Source organism: Eschrichtius robustus, chromosome 16 (genome assembly GCF_028021215.1).
Source record: "Eschrichtius robustus isolate mEscRob2 chromosome 16, mEscRob2.pri, whole genome shotgun sequence".
Classification (NCBI taxonomy): domain Eukaryota; kingdom Metazoa; phylum Chordata; class Mammalia; order Artiodactyla; family Eschrichtiidae; genus Eschrichtius; species Eschrichtius robustus.
The window spans coordinates 18,885,230-18,908,874 of NC_090839.1; the positions used below are offsets into that span (position 1 = coordinate 18,885,230).

Sequence of the window (23,645 nt, forward strand, 5' to 3'; positions counted from 1 at the left end):
CAGGAAGCAACCATTCCTTGAGACACAACAAGATGGAAGTTAGGCCACTTAATAACCCTACAGTGGCCTCTAGGTGTTCAAGTGAAAGGACCAGTTGCTCGGCTCTCACTTTCGATCAAAGCTAGAGGTGATTAAGTTTAGTGAAGAAGGCACATGGAAAGCAGAGACAGGCTGCGAGGAGGCCTCTTGTGCTAAACAGTTTAGCCAAGTTGTGGATGCAAAGGAAGAATTCTTGAAGGAAATTAAAAGTGCCGTTCCAGTGAACACGCAAATAAGAAAGCACCACAGCCTTATTGCTGATATGGAGAAAGTTTGAGTGGTCTGGATAGAAGATCAGACAAATCACACCATTCTCTTAAGTCAAAGCCTAATCCAGAGCAAGGCCCTAACTCTCTTCAATTCTATGAAGGCTGAGAGAGGTGAGGAAAGTGTAGAAGAAAAGTTTAAAGCTAACAGAGGTTGGTTCCTGAGGTTTAAGGAGAGGAGCTGTCTCCATAACCTAAAAGTACAAGGTGAAGCAGCAAGTGCTGATGTAGAAGCTGCAGCAAGTTATCCAGGAGATCTAGCTAAGGTAATTAATGAAGGTGGGTACACTAAACAACAGATTTTCAGTTTAGACAAAACAGCCTCCTATTGGAAGAAGATGCCATTTAGGACCTTGATAGCTAGAGAGGGCAAGTCAGTGCCTGTCTTCAAAGTTTCAAAAGACAGGCTGACTCTCTTCTTAGGGGCTAATGCAGCTGTTGACTTTTAGGTTGAAGCCAGTGCTCATGTACCATCCTGACAATACTAGGGCCTAGTATGAGAATTATGCTAAATGAGATTATCCTAAATTATCCTAAATGAGAATTTTGCTAAATCTACTCTGCCTGTACTCTCTAAATGGAAATTACAAAGTCTGGATGATAGCACACGTGTTTACAACATGGCTTACTGTATGTGTAAGTCCACTGTTGAGGCCTGCTGCTCAGAAAAAAAGATTTTCTTTCAAAATATTACAGCTCATTGACAATGCACATGGTCACCCAAGAGCTTTGATGGAGTTGTACAGCGAGATTAATGATGTTTTCATGCCTGCTCACACAGCATCCGTTCTGCAGCCCATGGGTCGAGGAGTAATTTTGACATTCAAATCTTACTATTTAGGACATACATTTTGTAAGGTTGTAGCTGCCATAGATAGTGATTCCTCTGATGGATCTGGGCAAAGTAAGTTGAAAACCTTCTGGAAAGGATTCACCATACTAGATGCCATGAAGAACATTTGTGATTCATGGGAAGAGGTCAAAATGTCAACATTGACAGGAGTTTGGGAGAAGTTGGTTCCAACCCTTATGGGTGACTTTGAGGGGTTCAAGACTTCAGTGGAGGAAATAACTTCAGATGTGGTGGAAAAGACAAGAGAACTAGAACTAGAAGTGGAGCCTGAAGATGGGACTGAATTGCTGCCATCTCATGATAAATCTTGAACAGTTGAGGAGTTGCTTCTTACGGATGTGCATAGAAAGTGGTTCCTTGAGGTGGAGTCTACTCCTGGTGAAGATGCTGTGAAGGTTGTTGGGATGACAACAAAGGATTTAGAATATGACATAAACTTAGTTGATAAAGCGGCAGCAGGGTTTGAGAGGATTGACTCCAATTTTGAAAGGAGTTCTGCTGTGGGTAGAATGCTGTCAGACAGCACTGCATGCTACAGAAAATTGTCTGTGCAAGGAAGAGTCAGCTGATGTGGTAAACTTCATCGTTGTCGTATTTTAAGAAATTGCCGCAGACACCCCAGCTTCAGCAGCCACCAGCCTGATCGGTCAGCAGCCGTCAGCACCGAGGCAGGACCCTCCACCAGCAAAAGCACTGTGACTTGCTGAAGGTTCAGATGATGGTTAGCATTTTTTTTAGCAGCAAAGTATTTTTATTTTATTTTAATTTAATTTTTTTTTAATAGAAAACATAAAGGAACTTTAATATCCAAACAGTCAGGGCAAAGAATACTGGATTAATGACCCATTAAGTAAGTGTGAACCACTTGAGGTTCTTCACAGTAACAGATGTATTTTAAAGTAAAATTTGAATGTATATTGCAGAGAATGAATTGAATCCATTTTAAAAACTTTAATCTCCTTACCTGATACTAATACCAGTATGATTTTTAGACTGTAAATTTTTTAAATGATTTAACACTGAGAATAAGATTTAAAGCAAAGTTAGCAATGTTCCTGAATTACAAATTTGTTCAGTAGTAAGCCTTTGAGTAATAGTACTTTCTTCTCAAAAAGTAGTCAATGTACGTTTTAGAATTGTGCAATAAGAAAATATTGGCTAATAAAAAGTGTTATTACTTGAGATAGTCAAAATGAAAGAAAAACTATACTTTTGCTTGGATTATTTATGCCCAAATAATTTACTCTGCAGTCCACAGATGTATAGGGCATAAAATATTTTTGAATAAGAGAAAAGTGAGGGTCCTAAAATAGGAACATAAACCAGAAGAACCTAAAAACAGCATCCTGTTATTTTATTTTTTGAGTATTTAAGCTGCTTTTGGTTGCATGCCCTGATCTGTAGAAGGTTAATTAACAAGGAAATAAAATTTCCAAGTGTTTAAAAAATTTACTCATCTTCTATAAAGCAAGTTTTAATGTATCAACACTTAAAAAATACACAGTGACTTGATAAAACATCAGTACAACTGCATAGAATTGAGCTCCAGAGAATTATACATTTATGAGCTGTCTTTCCTGGGCTCTGGTTTACAAGTGTATTGGCTTAGAGACCAGCTTAGAGTCATCTGCTCCTACCTGGAGGATACAGGCCAGGAAACTCTTAGGATTACATGGGCCTTTTCTGTTCCTAAATAAAACACCAGGAGCTCTCTGGTCTTAAAAACAACCAAGCATCCAAATATGTATACTGGGGACCCTTCCCCTTTGTGAGTCAAAGAAGAGGAGAGTTTGTGACTTTCACTGAAAACAAAACAAAACAAAATCTCCCACAATTCTTATAAGAGACTGAAATGTACTAGAAATTTCAAAACTAGAACAATGCCATCAAAGATTAAACCTCTTAATGCTCGGAGCCACCCCAAAATAATAAAATTGGGAACTCCAGGAGAACAGGTACCAAAAGAATCAAAGTAATGAATGCACTGAGGATTCTCCTCTTTGAAGGCTGTTTAAGGAGGTAGGATTTCACGGGTTTTTGTTTGTTTATCTTTTGGCCTCCGAACATTTTAAAAATGCTTTGCCCAGCCGGTCATTCAGGCTAATTTTGGAGTTCACAAGAAACCGTAAGCCTGACAAGGATATTCTACAGTTTCACAGCTATCATTTGTACATATTAAAATCAAGTTGATTTATTCTTTTTGAGTAAGTACAACTAGAATATGGCAAATTAATATATTTCTTTACATACAACTTTGTGTCTCAAAGTTCTTGAAAAACAAGAGCAGATAACTTTGTATTCAGAGACTATCAAAGTGTGTACTTGATATTCACATGCAAACAAAACCTTATGAATCTCCTGTCAATTCTGCATGATGCCTTTAAGGAGGAAATTACATACAAAGTTGCTAACTGTGCAAAATGTTAAATTGCTAAAACATTTTACATAATGAAATACATGTAAATGTAGAAGTTGACACATGAACTTAACATGGGTTCATAAGAACTTACCACATTTCAGAGATTTTCTTTAGTAACAAGTTTTTGTTTTTATATTTCCTGGTACACAGCAAAGTTTATCACAGAAGATAAAAACCCTTTTAAACAAATTCAACAGGGAATTCTTGAGGCACCTTCTCATATAAAACACAAGATGAATGCAATTATCAATCCATCTGAGAAAAGTTTTCAATCTAAAGATCATTTTTTCCCATTTAAGTATATTTTATAGAACTTTAATAAGGCAAGACAAATTTGTGAAAAAATTTAGATACAAAAATGATGTAAACTAATAACTTATACTTAAAAACCCCAAAGGGAAAACAGTGGAGATGGGGCAGCTCAAACAATGCCTATTTCAGAAAAACCTAAAATAGAATTGTGCATAAGCTGAAGATTACAAAGAACTTCTAGACTCTGCACAGTTTTGGTTTTCCTTTTTTCTTTTTTTTAATCTTTATATTACATGTTTTAAATCATATCAGGAGTGCAAACTATAACTGCACACACTACTTCAGTGGAAAAAAATTCAACATTGTGCAATTTTCTGCCTCCAGTTTTAAAAAGTGGCAGCAATCCCTGCATTTGTATTTGAAACAAGGATGTGAGAAACTTTATCAAAAAAGGTAATGAAGGCAAAAATTGGCAGACATCCAGCATATTGTTTCTTTTTAAAATAATGTGGATGGTAATTTCATGATTAAAAAATGAATCTTTTAAATAAATACATTGTATCTGACATTTGCACTGACTGATTTGATAAATCTTTAAGTAAACAACGGCTTTACTACACTCCCTGTAGCCTTAAGCCACTGGCTTTAGGTTCTGGAGTCCTTTTTCACTGGGTTTCATACCCTGCAACTTGATACCCTGCAGGCTGATTAGGCATCATGCTGCCATTCTGTCCTGGAGGCGGCTGCACTCCATAATTTGGTCCCATTTATGGTGCAGAAGACTGTTTAAATCCCTGCTGGTTCCATAGCTGGCCATACATTCCATATGTGGGTACTTGCCAACCATTAGGCATATATTGGCCAATTTGTTGTGCATTCCCATACCACTGGCCCCACTGGCCATAAGCTTGTGGATATCCAATTTGATTCTGCTGTTGCATGGGATTTATCATATCAAGAGTTTCTTTGCCCCAGTAGCATTTCACAACATGGCCTTCAATGGTAGTTCCATTAACAGAAACAACTGCATGTGCTGCACTTTCATGGGAATTGAACCAAACAAAAGAATATCCTTTATCTGGAAAGACTCGAATTTCCATTATTTGTCCAAATGGCAAAAAAGTCTGACGCATTAGTTGTTCTGTTAGCCCAGAAGTGACACCTCCGCCATATATAGTACAGTTGCTTGGACTAGACTGATTTACGACCTCATCATATGATAGCTGTTTGGTGTTCGACTCATATGTACTCTTTGGACCTGGAGGCTTTCGGGTTGCCCAGTTAGTTCTGATTTGTCTTCCACCAAGCCACTGGCCACCCATCTGTTGAATGGAGTTTTCAGCATCCCATCTGTTGAAAAAGGAGACAAAGCCATATCCCTTAGACTTTCCTGTTGCCATGTCTTTTACCACTTGGGCATCTGATATTCTTCCAAATGGTGCAAAAGCAGCTTTTGTATCTTCAGTTGTAATTTCTGGACTGAGATCACCAACAAAGACATGGAAATGACCTTGTGAACGCTGTGTGCTGACAACGGTACTACTGCTTGTATCCTTTTGACTGCTGTGGGTTGTTGCCCACTTCACTTTGACTTCCTTACCCATCATCTTCCGCCCATTCATAGCAGCTAGTGCTGCAGCTGCATGACGACGCTTATAAAACTCTGCAAAACAATATGGATCATTTCCAGCTGTGTCCATAATCATTTTGGAGAATTAAAGCTTCTGTCGCATCTCAGGGAAGCTTACCGACATATAGAGTCTTAGGCATTTCGTCCTCCATGGCTGCTGCTGTCGCGGTGGCGCCTCCGGGTCCAGCTCTCTACCCTTTACTACCTCACAAATCTTTTGAGCGGCTATGGCTGCGAAATAGCGGATTTTCTCGGCCGACCGGAGGTTACTGCGCCTCCTTCTTCGGCAGCAATTACACCAAACCGCCCAGCCCAGCACGAACAACGAAGCCCCAGGTCAAGATGGCAGTGAGCTGGGCGCCTTGGAGCAGCCCGGGAAGTGACCCGGGCCACGCAGGCGCAGAAGAATCTTGCACTTTGGACCTCCTGTAACTTAATTTTTTTTAATCGAAGTATAGTTGATTTACAGTGTGCCAAGCAATAAGATATTTTAAAATTAAGGTATGTAGATTTTTTTTTTAGACATAGTGCTTGTGCACACTTAATAGACTACAGTATAGTGTAAACATAACTTTTGTATGCACCTGTAAACCAGAAAATTTGTGTGACTCACTTTACTACGGTATTTGCTTTCTTCTGGTGGTCTGGAACTGAACCTGCAATATCTGTGAGGTAGGCCTGTATATACATCATAGCACATCTACCTAGTGGAATATTATGCTGCTGTTAAAAAGAACACATTACTGAAGAGAATCCCAAGCCCTCGAAACTACTGTCGTTTATGATACATGGGCAGATTTTTATTTCTTAGAACAATCTGCATATTTAATTTTTTAAACATTATTTAAGGTAAGCTTTCATTTCAGTGAAAACATTCTTTACCAAAATTGCCCCAACATGAATTTAGGTTCTTTTCTTTTGAAAGTTCATATTAAGACCTTTGGTATGTCAGCCAGTTATCATGTAGCCTCAGTTAGATGGCTTTCATTTACACCTCATAGTATATGTTGATGAACAGGGCAGAGTTTTTATTTAAAAGTTAATATTAGATAGGTGGAGGAGCAAGTTAATTAAGTGGAGGAGTTGATCCTGCTTCTCTTATAGGTACTGGTGACAGGCCATACTGATGACTGAACTGCAAGATGTTGCTGAGCATTCTAGAGCAATCCACGGGCTCTAAAACCTATCTTTTGACATACCTTAACATATTTTTGTGTTTCTTGTTCTAATTCATTTTGTGCTCTGAAACATATACTTGAGAGGCCAGAGCAAAGTGATCAGGATGGTAAAAGAATGTTGACTCATTCAACATGGGGTATGATAGATGAAACTAAGATTACGTAGCCTGAAGAAGGGAATATTTAAAAGCATCTCTTGGAAAAGAGGTTGACTGTGTCTGTTGCTGGACCTGTAGGTGAGATTGGAGAGTTATAGGTGGACAGGCTTTAGCTCCATCTGAAGAAGACCGTCCAGAGAAGTTGAGCTGCCCAGCTGTGGCCTGCACCTTGTGGGCACTAAGCTCCCCACTCCTGGGAGAGACTGGAGAGCTGTTTGCTTGTGTGTCAGAGGCCAGGAAGTGGGCGTTTGGGCTGGATGACCTTAGTGGTACATCCTGACTAGAATCCTAGGGTTTACCAGGGCATTTATGTATGGTATTTATCTGTGGTACCAATATAAATGGTAGTCTAAGTAGATACAATTTTTAATTAAATATTACATAATAATTATATATTACCTAGTGGTTCTTTCAGCTCATGTTACTGATATTACTCAATATATCACTAGCTGAAACAGACACGAAACAATTTTTTAAAAATAGAAATAAGCGGCTGAGTTTTAAATTCTATGAATAAAGTGGCTTTGAGTCCGTCTACATGCAGAAAACATTGGAATAAAGACAACCACTTCTAAACAGTGCATAGAATTGCCTCATCTCCTGTCCTGACCAGAGGGGTCTGGGAATCTCTGGTAACGAGACCTTGGGCCAACTTCAAAGTGGCAACAAAAGATCTAGGATCCGTGACATTTGACAAGTGTCACTGTGACTGTAGAGAATTGCCTCCCTCCATCTAACTTGGATTCACTCTTGGGAAAAGTAGCCCAAAGCTAGTATTCTGAGTATTGTGGGAAAAAAGCAGAAGTAACAGCAGTGAACTTCTTTCCACTTTTGATATGGTTTATGGTTTTCTCATTAACTCACTGTCTTTTGCCTCAGTTAGCCCGTCCCTTTACTATTGATGTGGTTTTGGATAAATTTTGCCAGTTTTGGGAAACCACGTAACACGTAGTGACCAAGGATCAAAAGTTCTCATTTTGGGAGGAAAACTGAAATATAGTACCCACTGCTAACAAAATGTGTTCTTAGGATGGTGGTTGTAGGTCTTCTGGTAGTTGCCAAGTCCACATTTGATGTTCTTTAACCCTCATCTTGGGATCCTTCTGGGTAGAGTTGAAAAGTCTTAGAGATCACTTATTTAATATTAAATGTTCTGCTGGATTGTTTGATTCTTCATGTATTATCCCATTCTGGTCTGGGGAACAAATGGATTTATAAAGAAATGGATAGAAGAGGAAAGTTAATGAGTTAACGGCTTTCTGGGGGAAAGGTTAGGGAGATACCCATGGTGCTGGGGAGCAGATGATGGAAATCAAGTAGAGGTGGTTAGAGAGTCTTGCTAATTCTTATTCTGAGTTTGGTGTATGCAGAACATGAGGCAGTATCGTGAAGTAGTCAAGAGCAGTGGCTCTTAAAACCAGGAGTCAAACCCGGGTTCAAATCTTAGCTGTAGTACTCACTAGCTGTCTGACTTTGGGTGAGTTATTTAACCTCTCTGAACTTCTACTCTATAGAGTCGTATTTGGAACCATAATATACTTCCTCTTAGAGTTGTTTTGAGACATAATCTGTTTAAGAAACTTAGTATATTGCCTAATACTCATTCCTTAATAAAGTCAGGTATTATTATGATCATTGCTGACATCTATTTTATCTTTCAAATATCAAAACAATTCTGAGTACTCAGAGTGGCTGTGACTAAAGGTCGAGATATATGAAAAGCACCGTTCCCTGCCCACACATAGTATTCCTAACTCCAGGCTGTGGTCTTGCTGGGCCTTGGTATGTGGAAATGGTATTGGCCAGGGTTTGCTTAAGTTCTGGGCTCAGGGGCTCTAGTAACCCAGGACTACAGTGAAATTACAGGTGGGCCAGGAAGGAAGAGGTAGGAAAATAGTCTTATTCTCTCTGTATTTGTTGATCTACTTGGCTTAGAGGATGTCACAAAAACATTTTAGAAGAGTTCCCTCTTAGCCTTTGTTGACTGAAACAAACATCATTGCACTTTGACAGGTTAGAAAATGGAATCACTTTGAGCTTTTGGTTTGCTCATAAAAGCCATAGCTGTTTGGAAAAAAACCCTCGTACTTTCTAGAAACAACACTTGTTAACAAACAGGCACTTATTAAGTATTTTCCTTCTCTCTTCCTAACTCTTTTCTGTCAGCATCTAAATTTAATAATCTACCTGCCCCCGGCTTTTGTTACCACTTGGAATTAACAAGGTTTAGGTTGACTTTGCCTAAAGATTTAGAGTAGTCAGAGAGTCTTGAAACATCGTAAGAGAAAAAACCACCACCACCCCATCCTGTTTTAAAAGCAAAAATATGAAAATAGAGGTGGAGACTTGACTGACAGGTTCAAGGACTTTGGGGTAGAGGGGCTTTGCAGAAATTACATCGTCAAATCTGTTGATCACTCTTCAGTCCTTAGCTTACGTGCTCCTCAGCAGCATTTGACACCTGTGATCATTCTGTCTTAAAATGCTCTCATCCTCCGGTTTCTGTGAAGCAACTCTTTCTTACCCTTTTTCCCTCCTATATCACTCACCTGACTGCTCCTTCACCCTGTCTGTATGTTCTTCCCCCTCTGGGGACCTTAAGCATTAGTGTTCCGCAGGTTAGGTCCTGTTTCCTCTTCTCTCTTTATCCATTCTTCTTGGGCGGTCTAATTTATTCTCATAGACATTTCCCTTGGAAAGTATATCCAAGAGTGTCCTGGACACTTCTGCCTGAAACCGAACTCTTCTCCTCCTGGTGCTAACCAGCTGTGACCATGTGAGGAGCCATATAGGATTGAAATACCTGCTTCATCACCCAAAGCACAGAATTCCTGGGTGTGGAAGGATTGAATATGCTGAATACAGGGAAAAAACTCACAAACACAGAGGGGACACACAGACACATGCACACACTGACATTGTCCCTGTCCCTCCTCAGATGGGTCTTGCTCACTCAGCACAAATCTATTTGCCAAATGAATGAGTCCCCGTGCAATTGCAGTGTGATAAAGCCAAGGATATGTGGGGTTTTCTGTCTTTACTGTATTCCACAGGCAGGTGGTAACTATAAGAAGAAAGAGAAGGTGAAAAAATAAGACAATTCTAATTCTAATTGGAAAGTAGCTTTGCCACCTGAAGTGTCCACAAACCAACTCATTAGTAGTAGTAATTACTTCTTATTTTGTATTTTCATTTTTGTTATTTGGACTTCTAAAAAAAGACAGGTCTCAAACTTAGTTAAGCTTGTCTGCTTATTTATGTTTAGCTGATTTCTTGATATTAAGTAAGTCTACACAGCGAACACTTTCCTCTCCCTGGGGAAGGTGGAAGACCCTGAAGCGATGGGCAGCAGGGGCTCACTGGGCCGCTCACCGCTGGGTTGAAATTGGAGGAAGCGCTTCTGGGTGAAGGGTGGGCCTTTGCAGCCCAAGTGCAAAGTACACTCTGCCCTGCCCTCAGTCAGATGTAATCATAGTGCTGGCGCCTCTCATATTCTGCCTTTGATTCCTGAATACTGATGATTTGGAGGAGTGTGAATTGTCTGGCAAACAATTTTTCCTTCATTATTAAAGTCTTTAAAATTTTTCTATTACATCTATGTGAAAATTTTTCTATTATAAGTATCTTGAAAGCAGTATTCTCATTATTGAAAATTTAGATGTCTATTTAATAAAAAAAATTTTTTAAACCCAAATTTGCACAGCCTCAAATGATTAACATTTTGTTTATTTTCTTCCATTCTTTCTTCGGTACACAGGTATTTGTTGTCATTTTTGTTTACACATACAATTTTGTAGACGTCTTTTTTCTCTTTTTTCAAATTGAAAATATTCATTTCATCCAATAATCATATGATTGAGTTTTACTATAAGCCACAAAGATCTTGGGGAACACCACAAAGTCACTGTCTCATGAAGCTTACCTTCTAATCATGGGAAACAGGTAAAGGCAAACAAATAATAACTTTGAGAAAGTTTTGAAAAAATGAAGTGAAAGTTGCCCACAATCTTATCTCCCAGACATAATGATGGTATGTGTCCTAAAATTATTTTAAAAAGCTAATGTTGGTATAGCCTTCTTAAAAAAAAATGGGATTAGATCATAGGTTTTCTTTTTTTACTTTCCCACATGTTGTGGACACTTTTTAAATGTCAACTAAAACTTCGTGTAACAATGGCTGTGTAGTAGTATTCTATATGATGGATGTGCTATTAATTTAAGCATTTTCCTAAAGGTCGACAAATAGAGTATTTACAGTTTTTTACTCTATTAAAAATAATTCTGTATCAGATATTCTTATACATAAACCTTTGGAGTATCTAAATGTTTCCTTAGTTTATGTTCTCAAAGAGAAATTGCTCACTTTAAAAGCATATCCAAAATTAAAATTTTAGTATTATTGCTACTCTCCCCTGCAAAAAATCTTTTAATAGTTGATGCTCCTGCCAGCAACATATGAGAGGACCCTTTTCAGTATATTCTTACATTGAATTTTTAAAAATTGAGATATAATTCACATGCTGTAAAATCCACACTTTTAAAACATGCAATTCTGTGGTTTTAGTATATTCACAAGATTGTGTAAAGATCACCACTTTCTGATTCCAGAACATTTCATCATCCCCCAGAGAACCTTATGCCCATCACCAGTCACTCTGTTTTTTCCCTCAACCCCTGGCAACCTCTGCTCTACTTTTTGTCTCTATGGATTTGCCTGTTTGGGGTATTTCATGTACATGGAATTATACAATATGTAGTCTTTTGTGCATGGCTTCTTTCACTTAGCATAATTCTTTCAGGGTCTATCCATTTTGTCGCCTGGGTGATTTTCTTAGATTCTAATTTGACTTTCAAGTACTTGAGTGATTCTTAGGGGGTTAACCCAGGTTTGTCATTGGACCTCTGTTTGGGAACCATTGACCTAGGCTGTGATCTTTCCATTAGTTCTTAAATCCTTTACAACTGACCTAGAACCTGTTTCTCTAGATTCACATTTTTAAGTGTCTTTTCTAGGAGTGTTGTAGGTTGATAATCTTCAGTCAAAGAAATGTGTTTTGTTACTATCAGTGCGGTTTATGAGTTAGCATTGTTGCATGTTTCATCAGTCAGTCTCTCTCAGTTTTATCCTTGTGTTCCTAGATGCTCGTCTCTTTAAACTGTCAATGTAATGTAAAATGTTGTTACTGTGGTCCATCATCTGAAGTCTGTTCCTTTTAGGGCCATTTTCAAAGTGGTAATTTAATGCCCTTCTTAGTAGAAGCTGAAACAAAGACTTTATTTAGGCTCTTTGCCTTTTCCCCCACTGACCTTGAGAAACATGGAAGAAATATTTTTTGTCTTATATTTTTAATCCTCAGCAGATATCTTTTCCAGGCTCCCAACAAGGTGCCTTAAAAATAAAAACATTTCTGGTGGATTATTGACTTTCGAGATTATAATTTCATATTTTTGGTTACTAATATCTGCCTTTTGGAACACTTCCTCCTTTTTAACACTGGCTGATTGTGCCGCACGTCTTGTCCCAGCTCTACCAACTTCCTAGGAATATATCTTGACAAATTGCTTTCTCCCTCTAAACCTCTAAATCTCTAAACAGATTATCTTATCTGTAAAATGAAGAGTGGACTAGACAACTCTCTAGGATTCCTGGGAATAGAATTGCTGGGACATCAGGAAGGTATGTGTTTAGCTTTATAAAGAACCACCTGACCGTTTCCTAAAGCGGTTGTGCACACCATCACATTTAACGTTTCTAACCAAATGTCATCATGCTGGTCTGGTGGCCTGGTTCCCTGACATGTCATGAAATGCTCAACGAAACAAGCATTTGGCCAGAGGGCTCAGATCCAGGCTTCTGTGCTCACTAGTTGTATGGCCTTGGGCACATCACTTAGCATCAATAATCATTCATTTCTCCATATACAAAATAGGCAGCATGGTGCTAAGTTTGTAGGATTGTTGAAAAGATTAGAGATGTCATGAAACATGCTTTGCGTAATTCCGAGTATATCCATTTGATGTCTGTCCAGTAGCTGCTAGCTGCTGTTAATGTTATTGCCTAATGATTGAATATCAGTTACCACCACACCTGCCTGAGCTACCTGCTCAGCTTTTTGGAGAGCCCCAAAAAGAGAGACCTTGACATGAGGTATGAGTTGAGGAGAGGGTCTCATTTTGACCTACAGAGTGCTGCCTTGATGGAATTAGGTCTTCAGTGTATTGTCTTTTAAAGCCTCTTTAATAAACAAACCTGTGTCTCTTGCTTTTTTAGTGTGTCCACCCTTGCATGATAAGCAAAAACTTATTCCTTGAGGGCCAAGTGTCCCTGGCACATAATTAAGTAACATCCCAAGGATGGTTATGCGGTCATAGGATCCCAGCTTTAACTGGATACCTGTTACCGTACTGTTGAGTTGCTTGCTGTCTTTTCTTTTCTTTCTTTCTCTTTCTTTTCCTTCCTTCCTTCCTTCCTTCCTTCCTTTCTTTCTTTCTTTCTTTCTTTCTTTCTTTCTTTCTTTCTTTCTTTCTTTCTTTCTTTCTTTCTTTCATTCTTTCTTTCTTTTCTTTCTTTCTCTTTCTCTCTTCCTTCCTTCCTTCCTTCCTCCCTCCCTCCCTCCCTCCCTCCCTCCCTTCCTCCCTTCTTTTTTTGTCTTTTTATTGTGGTAGAAAACACATAATTATAAAATTTACCATCTAAACCATTTTCTTGTATTTGATTGATTTAAATTTCTTTTAAGTTTACTTAGCTCCTCTTTTTCCTAAGCCTTAAGTACTGAATCAGCAATGAGGTGTCAAACTGAATTGTTTTCCTTCCCCCCCCCACCTCCTCCCCGAGTAGTGAGTCCTGCCAGAATGACCAGTTCCCTCTGGATTTAGGCTTGTTTATGACACTGGACTTTATTTATGATAAAAAATCCAAAAGCATCCTCCTTTTCTTTCATCGTTTTCTCCTGGGATTCTCAGTGTTATGTTTGGGAGTATCAGACTATGAAAGGGAACTGGGAAGAACAGCAGGGAAATATGCAGCTGAGTTTTGCACTCCCCGTCAGTTCCAGGGTGGGCCAGGAAATCTCAGCAGAGACTGGGTAACCAGAACGCCAGAGAGAAACCACACCATCTGGCAAGTGTCTGTGCCCTTCAGCACAGGCCAGGCCCCTTGGTAAGAGAGCAGGCTACTCAAAAATGGGGCTGGTCCTAAGCCATCATCCAAAGATGATTGTAACCATCTTCCTGGAAAGCCTGCTTGTCTCTCCCTGAGTTATTTCTTTGTTCCCTGAAACTAGCACCCACGTTATTATCAGATTATTGGCAACCCCAGCCTTGTTATGAAATGACAAATGTACTTTGTGACACCAGGCCTGAAAACATGAGATATACCTTCTGCTTCCAAAGAGATGTTTCCTTAAAAGTTGTCATGTTAGGAGGCTGCACTTTTATTTGGTGGTGCTCTAAAACAGCTTTGAAATGTTCTTTTTAGCGTTGCCTTCAGCACCTATGACACTTTCTTTCTAAAGGCATGTATCACAGTAAAGCATCCTCCCGCACGTTAGTTGGTTTTTGCAAGTGGTCAAAGGTTACCTGCTACTGAGTCTGGTGACAGAGTTAGATGATCATACAGAAGAACACTATTTTTAGTTAAAAATAAAAGGTATAGTTTTGAATGATCCAGATGTTCTCATTTACAGTCAAACCAGGTGAATGTTAATGCTGCTTGATGATATGTGAGAGCAGAGATTTGGGGAAATAAAGCAAGATGTTGAGGTTGACCCCACATCCTTATCACCCTGGTGACATCACCTTTATTCATGAATACATTTGAACAGTAACTTGTATATCAGCATGATAAATGCCACTCGGGGTCAGAACAGTGTGCCTAGGATTCGTGTGTGCTAGCGGAATCTAAAGGTATTTTGTGGGAGACTGTTGTTGCCGGTTCTAGAAATGGAGCTTAAAAAGGTGTTTCAGATTTCTGCACGTAACATGGAAATCCTTCAGGTTTTTACATACAAATTACCTACATAATATACTAACGACTTAGTTCACAAGGGCCTTGCTCCACAAGGGCAAAAGCAAACATAATGTATGTCCTGTTTGCCACTCTATGCCCATGACCTGGCACGGGAGGAACTACCACATTGCAGGCACTCAGGAGATGTTGAACAAGTCCATGCATTCAAAGTTAATATCACTATTTCTGTGAAGCTTGCAGTGGAAGAGTAATATGCTTGTCTCTCTCTCTTTTACAGTTGTCAAATTTAAAAGTTCTGAATCACTCCCCAATGTCTGATGCCTCTGTCAATTTTGACTACAAATCCCCCTCCCCGTTTGACCACAGCACTGATCAGGAGGAGAAAACTGAAGATGTTGCCCGTCCCTGTCTGCCCCAGAAGGACCTGTACGCTGCTGAAGAGGACGCTGAGACCCTTTTCCCCAGGAAAACGACATCCCATAATGGGACGGAGGACAGTGGAGGAGGAGGCACTGGCGTGAAGAAGAAACGGAAGAAAAAGGATCCAGGAGAGCAAGAAGGGGCAGCAAAGGGAAGCAAGGACAGGGAGCCCAAGCCAAAGAGGAAGCGTGAACCTAGAGAGCCAAAGGAGCCCAGGAAGGCCAAGGAGCCCAGGAAGGCCAAGGAGCCCAAGGAGCCCAAGCAGAAGGACGGGGCAAAGAAGGTGCGGAAGCCCCGGGAGGCCTCGGGCCCCAAGGAGGCCAAAGAGAAGAGGAGCGGCCCTGACTCTGCAGCCAGGACGAAGTCCAAGAAGGCCAGGTGCGTCTCTTTCTTCCCGTCCTGAGCCCCAGGCTCTGCCTCCACAGAGCGGCTGGCCTTGGCCTTACTCCAGCACCCCTGGACATGACTTACCCACTTTCAGCCAAAGTAAACCACCTTCTCACCTCCTTAATTAATACTGTGCCTGCAATGTCTTGCCATTCCCTTTGGATTAAGGAGAAGTGAAATATGTTAGCACACACAGGGTGTCAGGGAAGGGACGTCACAGGTGTGATACGGGGAGGGCAGCGATTTGGGGAACGGCTGCAGTGTAGGCTGGCAGAGGAGCAGCCGTCAGGAGGGCACACAGTGCTGGGGTCTGGGAGAGCCGTGGGTGTGCACAGAGTTCCAGACAGAAAAGGACTGCCTGGCTCCCCTGGGCTGCGAGCTCCCTAGTGCAGGCCCACGCCTGGTCTGTTTCTCTCATTCGGTATCTAACACGGTGCCTGACATGTCAGCAGGTGCTCAGGAAACGGCGAGTCATTGAGACCAGAGGAGACAGACCGTAGTGACCTGTAGAGAGAGCAGAGGGCGTGGGGACAGATTGGCTGCCGGGGTGATGTCGGGGGCCCTGGCTGTAGATCCTATCAGGATCCAAACACACACTTTATTCGGGGAGTTAAATATTTGTCATCTGTATACAAATGTAATGTTCTTCGTTTCATCTCTTTCTAAATTCTTGGTGGAGAATATTATATTTAAACTTTTTGAGGACATACAAAATAAAAAAATATATAACTTCTGTATATTTAAGGGGAATTTAAGGAATTTAAGTTTCTAAAATGTAAGTGCAGAGGCAGAGTATAGACCAGGAGTACCCATAAAGATGCAGAGGTTGATGCAATTGCTAACAGAATATAAAGTAATGGGGCCATCAGACCTGTACAGGGTCAGGCATAAAGGAAGTACATTTTAAAGAGAGAAAGCATTTTAGGTGGCGTGTGCTGCTACTCAGAAATTATTTTATGGTTCGGTTCATTTTCAGAAGGACAGTTTGTTGGGACCAGATGGATAATTTTCTAATCCAAGTTAAAACTGCCTTATAATATTCACTCCCTTCTGCCTGGCAGGGGATTTTACCTTTTGTTTATCGTAGAGGCTTGGGTGGGATCCCAGGAATGTAGTTCACAGTGAATGGACATAAAATAACCTCACCAGAAGGTCAAAAGAAGTAGGTAAAATCAGGAGTCTGACTAATGAGCAACGTATGGGCCCTGTTTCCGGGTGAACCTCGTGCGCACACACTGATGTCTGATGTGGGTGGGGTGGCTTGTGTGGGGAGTGGTGGAGTTGAGTTTCTATCTTCTGCCAAAAACTTTCCAAATTATTTTGGAGAAGCTGAAGTGGTTCTTCAGTGTGGCAGCATGTGTGAAGAAGGAGATTCAGACATGAGCTAGTGGAGTGACTTACTTTGGTTATTACAGGAAACAAAGAAGAATCCTCAAGGATGGTGTTTTAGAATTAGGGCTATTAGAGGAGGGTCTGACAGCTCTAATAAGGAGTTTGGTTTGTGTCTAGAGGCAGTAGAAAGTCATGGGTATCAGGGCTCACTTTAGCCACTGGTCTCTGGTGCTTACAATTTTATCAACTTCTTCTTAAAGGAATTGGTATTTACTTTGTGTGGGATATGAAACAAGGTGACGGGTATACAGACATTGCCGTAGATTCCATTTGGGGGCAATGAGGAGGAGGCATTTCACAAACAAGGTTAGATATCAAATGTATGCATAGCAATATTAAGGGAAATGATTTTGATCTAGTTAGGTTGTATAAAATATAAGTGCGTTGGAGAAGTGCTTCTAAGTCTGCCAACTTAGAAGACAGCAGAACCTCTTGAGGTTTAGAAATCCAGGAGACACACTCTGAGAGGATGCTGACAGATAGGGCTGGTTATCTCTTTGGGAATGTGGACAAGTTTCACGAGGCTTTCAACCTTCCTTGATTTGGGGGCTGTGTAAGACTGACCTGTTAACATCATGGAATTCTTCCATGTAGCCCAGATAGGGTTCTGGACTGGTGGGCCTTTCTTGTCTTTTATATATTTATAAAGTTGCTTTGGCTCCTTTAATTTATGATCCCACTAGGCAGCAAAAGCAGTTCTAGTTCTGAAAGGACATTAATTGATAAAAAAATATGTTGGTAATTCAGTCTTATTTTTTGTGCTCTTTGATTTACTCTCTTGCAGATTGGCTTAAGTACATGTTTTGATTTGAGCCCTTATTGATTAGCCCCTGGATAACACTCCGTGGTTACAGATGATTTGCTGGATGCTTGGATTATTGGAGGAGCTTCACAGCTGATTTAAGGGCTTCTGGTCTTTTCCTGCTTCAGTCCATCTTGCCAGCTGCCACCTGGCTAATCTTTCTGAAGCCCTGCTGTTATCTTACTTATGTTTGTAGCTGGTGGTGGTGGTCAGTCAAACCCCCTCTTCCCTCTCTCCTTTCCACATCAGCTGGGAAATAGTCAACAGAGATGGAGATAGAGTTATCAGCTTTATTATTGATGGGCCAGATTGAAGAACTTGCACTGGCTTGTGGCCAGAATCGGGCTTCCTGTTACTCACTCAGTTGAGTTCATCCACCAGAACTGCAGGCACGTCCCTGAAGCAGAGGGAGGACCCTGGGCCCTGGGTGCTTCATTCCTTTTCCCAAGTCTCACCAGTCCCATAGGTCCCCAGTCAGAGAAGGTCAGGGAAGTGAGAGGAATTCTAAGAAGGGCCGAAAATATATGTCCGGTATTGTTCCCTCCTTGGGAGTAGGGAAGCATGAAAACATGGAGGGCAGGGAGATGGGATTCCCTCTAACAATTATACCTGCTTAGACACTTCTGATTGTTCCTACTGCCTCCAGGACAAAATCCAGACTCCTTTTTCTGTTATCCAAACCCTTTGGGGTCTGACCTCTCCCTGCCTCCTGGTCTCTGGCAGCAGACCTGGCCGGCTAGATGCATCTCCTTAGGCCTTAAATAAGGTACTTGGCTCCTCCTCCTCTGGATCGCTCTTCTCCAACATTATGCCCTTTGTCCTGCTCTCAGACTCCCAAGTCCTTCCCGTTCTTCAGCTCTGAGTGCACGTCCCACCCAGTTCCTCCACAGAGCTCCCACACCCTGTGCTAGTGCGTCCCCTCTGAACTTCCACAGCCCTTGGGGCCTCACTTGTATCACAAATCAAAGACTTTTAGACCTTGAAGAGTAAAAGAGATCTAGTCCAGCCCTGCTGCATGGAGCCAGGGAAACAGACCCACAAAGAAGTGACTTGTTTGCAAGGGTGTGTCATAAACGCAGACCTCCTGATTCCCAGTCTTATACGCTAACCTCTGCAGTAGGCTGTCTCTCAGTCATAATCGAGTATTTTCTTGTATGTATGACTTGTCTCCTCAACTAAAGTGAAGTGCCTGAGGTCAGGACCACCGTGCTTTGTGTCTTTTATGTCCCTGGGTTTTGGTCAGCAGAGAGATTTGTTGGTTGTTGGGCACATAGAAGGGGTGTGTGTGTGTGTGTGTGTGTGTGTGTGTGTGTGTGTGTGTGTGTGTGTGTGTGTGTGTGTGTGTGTGTGTGGTTTATATATTATTTTAAAATACTTTATATATATAATTTGTTTTCTTAGAACAAATGGATAGAGCTCTTCTCCCTGAAAATGAGATCCATATAAGATCCCATTGTTAAATAACAGGAGGTGGTTATAATGAAATATTTTATTCTTATAAATTTTATAATTTTAGAAATGAAAACTTCGAGGTAACTTGTCCAAGGCACCAAGCTAATGAGCGGCGCCGTCAGGATTGGGCTCCAGGCTCCCCCGACTGGAAAACCCACTTTTTTCTCCACAGCTTTGCGCCTCTTTTCACTTTGCTAAGGAAGGTCAGGAATGGATAACAGTGGGGCGATCCCAGTGTCAGAGAAATTGGTTTTTTATTTGTAGGAAACGGCCCCTCTTCTACAGGATTTTAGTTTGCACGCTCCATAGGATCCTCTCAAGGACTAAGATGGCCCCAGCTTTTTCCTGTGCTGTGTCTCTTTGCACTTGAGGCAGCAGATAGATAACTGAACACAGTTCCCCTCCTAAACAGATGACAGTCTAGCAGATGTTCCTTTTCAAGGATGATATTAGTAGCGACACATATCCACTTACGGCTTAGTGGGTAAAAACACTCAGGTAGGAGAAGCCTTTAAAAAAACAAAAACAAAAACTACCCTCTCTTATGGGGATATATGTATATGTATAGCTGATTTACTTTGTTACAAAGCAGAAACTAACACACCATTGTAAAGCAATTATACTCCAAAAAAAAAAACACCTACCCTCTCTGCCTTTCCCTCCAAACTATCTTGGAGTATGAGCCTAGTTCATTCCTTTATTATGTAAAAAGCAAGAAGGCTCCTCCAGGAAGCCAAGTTAGGCTCTCTGTCATTTCCCTGACTCTGAAATTTAAAATTCACAAGTACAGTTTATTTGCTTTTACTCTTTTTTAATTATAGTACCTTTTCCCGAAGAGGGTGGGGCCGCTGGCATAAGAAGATATACACAAACTCACGTACACCTACAAACACATGCGCAGACCTGTACATACGTGGACACCCACGGCCCGCATAGCTGCAGCGAGGGGCTCAGAGAGGAAGGCAGGCCTCAGGTTTGCGAGGTCAGGTAATGTTGATAAGGGCTTTGGGAAAATGCTTTGAGATTAGAAAAGCGCTGGGCCAGTTCCTCAGGGAAGTCAAATTTTTACCAGTTGAGAACATTATGTGATGTAGTGGATACTGTCTTCAACAGTTTTTTACGTCAAATGCTTCTATGTGCCTGTGAATTTCATATTTCTTTTTTGAAGTGGCCTTTAGTAAAAGTCAGCTTCATGGCATTAAAGCACGGCTTGGTGAGCAGGAAAGATGGGCCATTCCAGCGTGCGTGAGGGCGTCAGGAGGTAGGTCAATGGCCCTTTGGGTTGCCCTCTCAAACCCGGAGCCAGGCGCTCTGACTGAGCTGGAGGTTGCCTTTGTAAGCCAGGGTCTTGAGTGTTGGTGTCCATGTTGTTGGTTGAGGGCAGAGCATAAGTTTTGGAATTTCCACACATGTCAGAATGGTTTATGTTCTCTCTCAAAGTCAAGAAGTGAATCAGTGTGCTGGCCCAAGTGGAGGGCTATCTAACATCTGCTAGGAATGAAAAAACCAAAACGATGAGAAGAAATGAATGGTCTCGTTAACCTCAGCTTTTGTGCCTCAGCTTTTTACCCCCATTTGTTTGGGTTTGTCAACCCAGAGCAGGTCTTCCTCCCAAATGCGGTAGGTTTGATAACATCCTGGTAGGAAAGTTTTATGTTTTCTGATTTTTGTCTTCGATGGTTGCTTCTAGAAAGGTAAGCCCCAAACCTGATTATATCACTGTTTGAGCGGTGAATCAGCTGATAACTGTGTTGCGGGAGGGGTAATAAAATTCAACCACTTCAGCTCTGCCTCACTGTTCGAAGGTCAATCACCTGTCTTTGTTCAGCGTGCAGATCTTTATGGAGGCTCGAGAGTGTCCGTTGACAAGATTCTTTCTGTTGGGAGACTTTTTATATTCTGATCATTTATTAGAAGAAAGAAGACAAATATAAAGACATGAATGAGTTCTGAGTAGAGACCCTCTGCTTGGAACCCACTGGGCTTTATGTTAAGTAGGGAAGAAATCTAAATGATAATGTCAGAGACCCACCTCTAAAGCTTTGGACTAAGTCACCATTCCTGTTTTTTTAAGAGCTCCTGGAGTGCTTACTCTGTAATTCCCAGGGCTTTCTGAATTAGGGTCTGGTGTATAGTAGACCTTTACTCCGTCTGTAAGGAAACAGTTACTTAAACAAAAATGCTTGATGAATACCTTCTCATTTACTTATCTAGTATGTATTTATTGCCTCCTGTGTACCTTGTTTTGTTTATGAGTACTTTTGTTGGGAATGGGATAGTGGAGGAAGGAAGGTATCACAGTGGTATCTATGAGCCTTGTCATTGGGGAACTTTCACAAGTTAGAGAAACAGCCTTGCAAGTGTTCCAAAAACAGGCAAAAATATAAACAAATGAAAGAACCTAGTATAACTGTATATAGAATTAGCTGAAAGGATTTAGAGGATTAAGAGTATTTAGGGAGTTCCCTGGTGGCTTAGTGGTTAGTATTCTGGGCTTTCACTGCCATGGCCTTGGTTCTATCCCTGATCAGGGAACTGAGCTCCCACAAGCCACATGGTGCGGCCAAGAGAAAAAAAAAAGAGAGTGTCTTTCAGTTCTAGTCTAGGGAGTCCCTTGAAAGAGGTGAGTATTGAGCTAGTTATTAAAGGAATTAATAGATGAGAAAAGACTTAAAGCAAAATGGTATTTAAATAAATGTTCTTTGCGGGATTTCCAGTTTTAAAATGGTAGGCCGAGCATACGTTTATTTTCCCTTCTTCGTCAGATCTTTAATGAAATGACAGGAAGAACAGAAGGGAATAAATTCTTCGAAGGTAAGAGATGTTATGAATTTCTGGATGAGGGAGGCCCATAGTATCATACTGATGGGTGAATACTGTGGAGGGAGTCCCAGCTCAGAGCACATGCAGGAGCTATGTCTGTAGCAGAGGTAGAAGTGCTTCCTCCTCACAATGGCCCTGGCAGCCCTGGAGAAGGGCCAGAACTGGAGGTGGCTGATCAAGGGACTATCTTTAGAGTAGCTGCATGATTTGTCAGCTCCAGGCTGAAGTCAGACAGTTACTCTAAAGATATTGAGCAGTTTGCTCTGGAAGAGGGTCTAGGCTCCAAGTGGAGACTGACATCCACAACAAGGGGGCACAGGAGCCCAGGCTTCTCTGCCTTTCCCTGCCCATACCCCTAAAAGGGGGAGAAAGGGGCAGCCACCTGTGTATGCAGAGTCCCAGGCCAGGCCTCCCATTCAGGGCTGAGGCTTGTTGGAGAAAGTGACTTACTCAGCAGCAGAGAGCCTCATCAGCCACCTGCATTATCAACCTCATTCATTTTAAATAGGAATAGTCCACCAAAGATCCCGAGACCATAGAGGAAAAGCAGCAAAGAAGCAGGAAAAGCAGCAAAGAAGCAGGAAAAGGAGGAATGACCAGGACAACTGTCCTCAGAAGAAACAATTAAAGGAAAAGGACTTGTAAAGATTTTAAGTTAGGATCCTCAGATTCAAGATGATGTCTTGTCTGCAAACAGGAATGGGTTGTCACGAAAAAGGAACAGTCAGAAAACAAGAAAGGACTAATAAAAATTTAAAACACGGTAGCCTAAACTAAAAGAATTCATCAAACAACTTGAGTAGAGTAACAGGGAAGATAATATGAGGTCTAAATTCATCAACTTTCGTATCAGGATGTGAGTAGCTATTGCTTAGTGTTGATAAATAAAGAACTAGAGGCATGAACATATTTGGAGTTAGAGAGGTATCAGTCAAAAGCAGATCTCTCTGGAAAGTGGGATTTGGTGATTGTATGTTTCATTTGAAGCCCTTCTACATTTAAAAAAAAATATTTTCATTTGCTTTTATCACTGTTAATAAGATTATCTGTTAAAACTGTACTTTTTCATCTTATAAGTATGTAATGTTTTTGTTTCATTTTTTACTATGATAATGTCACAAACTTGTATAATCTTTGTTTTGATGGTGCTAATGATATGATTAAACGGGTTGAGGACAAGGAGATAAGGTTCACATTTTGTCTACAGATGACTATATCTGCAAACCATTTGTTTTGGATATATGTTTTTCTTTTAACCAATATCTATTTTTAAAAATATTTATTTATTTATTTTGGCTGTGCCGGGTCTTAGTTGCAGCACGCGGGATCTTCGTTGCGGCATGCGGGATCTTTTAGTGGCAGCATGCGGACTTCTTAGTTGCAGCACACAAACTCTTAGTTGCGGCACATGTGTGGGATCTAGTTCCCCGACCAGGGCTCGAATCAGGGCCCTCTGCATTGGGAGCGCGGCATCTTACCCACTGGACCACCAGGGAAGTCTCTTAACCAATATCTTAAAAAACCTATGCTCAACTCAGCTCTCTCTATATAGACCGAACGAATATGGGCATTAAGTAAAAGTTGGATTAAGTGTGCAAATGAGCT

The 23,645-nt window shown here is 41.0% G+C and overlaps 2 protein-coding genes across 3 annotated transcripts in view; one reads left to right on the plus strand and one right to left on the minus strand.

Moving 5' to 3' along the window:
• CHD6 (chromodomain helicase DNA binding protein 6) overlaps positions 1-23,645 on the plus strand; it is a 208,229-nt gene that overhangs the window by 62,935 nt on the left and 121,649 nt on the right. For both annotated transcript variants that reach the window (XM_068565429.1, XM_068565428.1), the window contains one exon: positions 15,042-15,562. In XM_068565429.1, coding sequence (XP_068421530.1) covers positions 15,042-15,562 — 521 coding nt within the window. The remainder of the gene's footprint in view (positions 1-15,041; positions 15,563-23,645) is intronic.
• Positions 4,536-5,535, minus strand: LOC137778869 (cytotoxic granule associated RNA binding protein TIA1-like). The gene is made up of 2 exons (XM_068566212.1): positions 5,373-5,535; positions 4,536-5,339 (listed from the first exon to the last, which is right to left on the minus strand). Exons 1-2 carry the CDS (start codon positions 5,533-5,535, stop codon positions 4,597-4,599), a joined length of 906 nt encoding a protein of 301 aa, XP_068422313.1. The 3' UTR covers positions 4,536-4,596.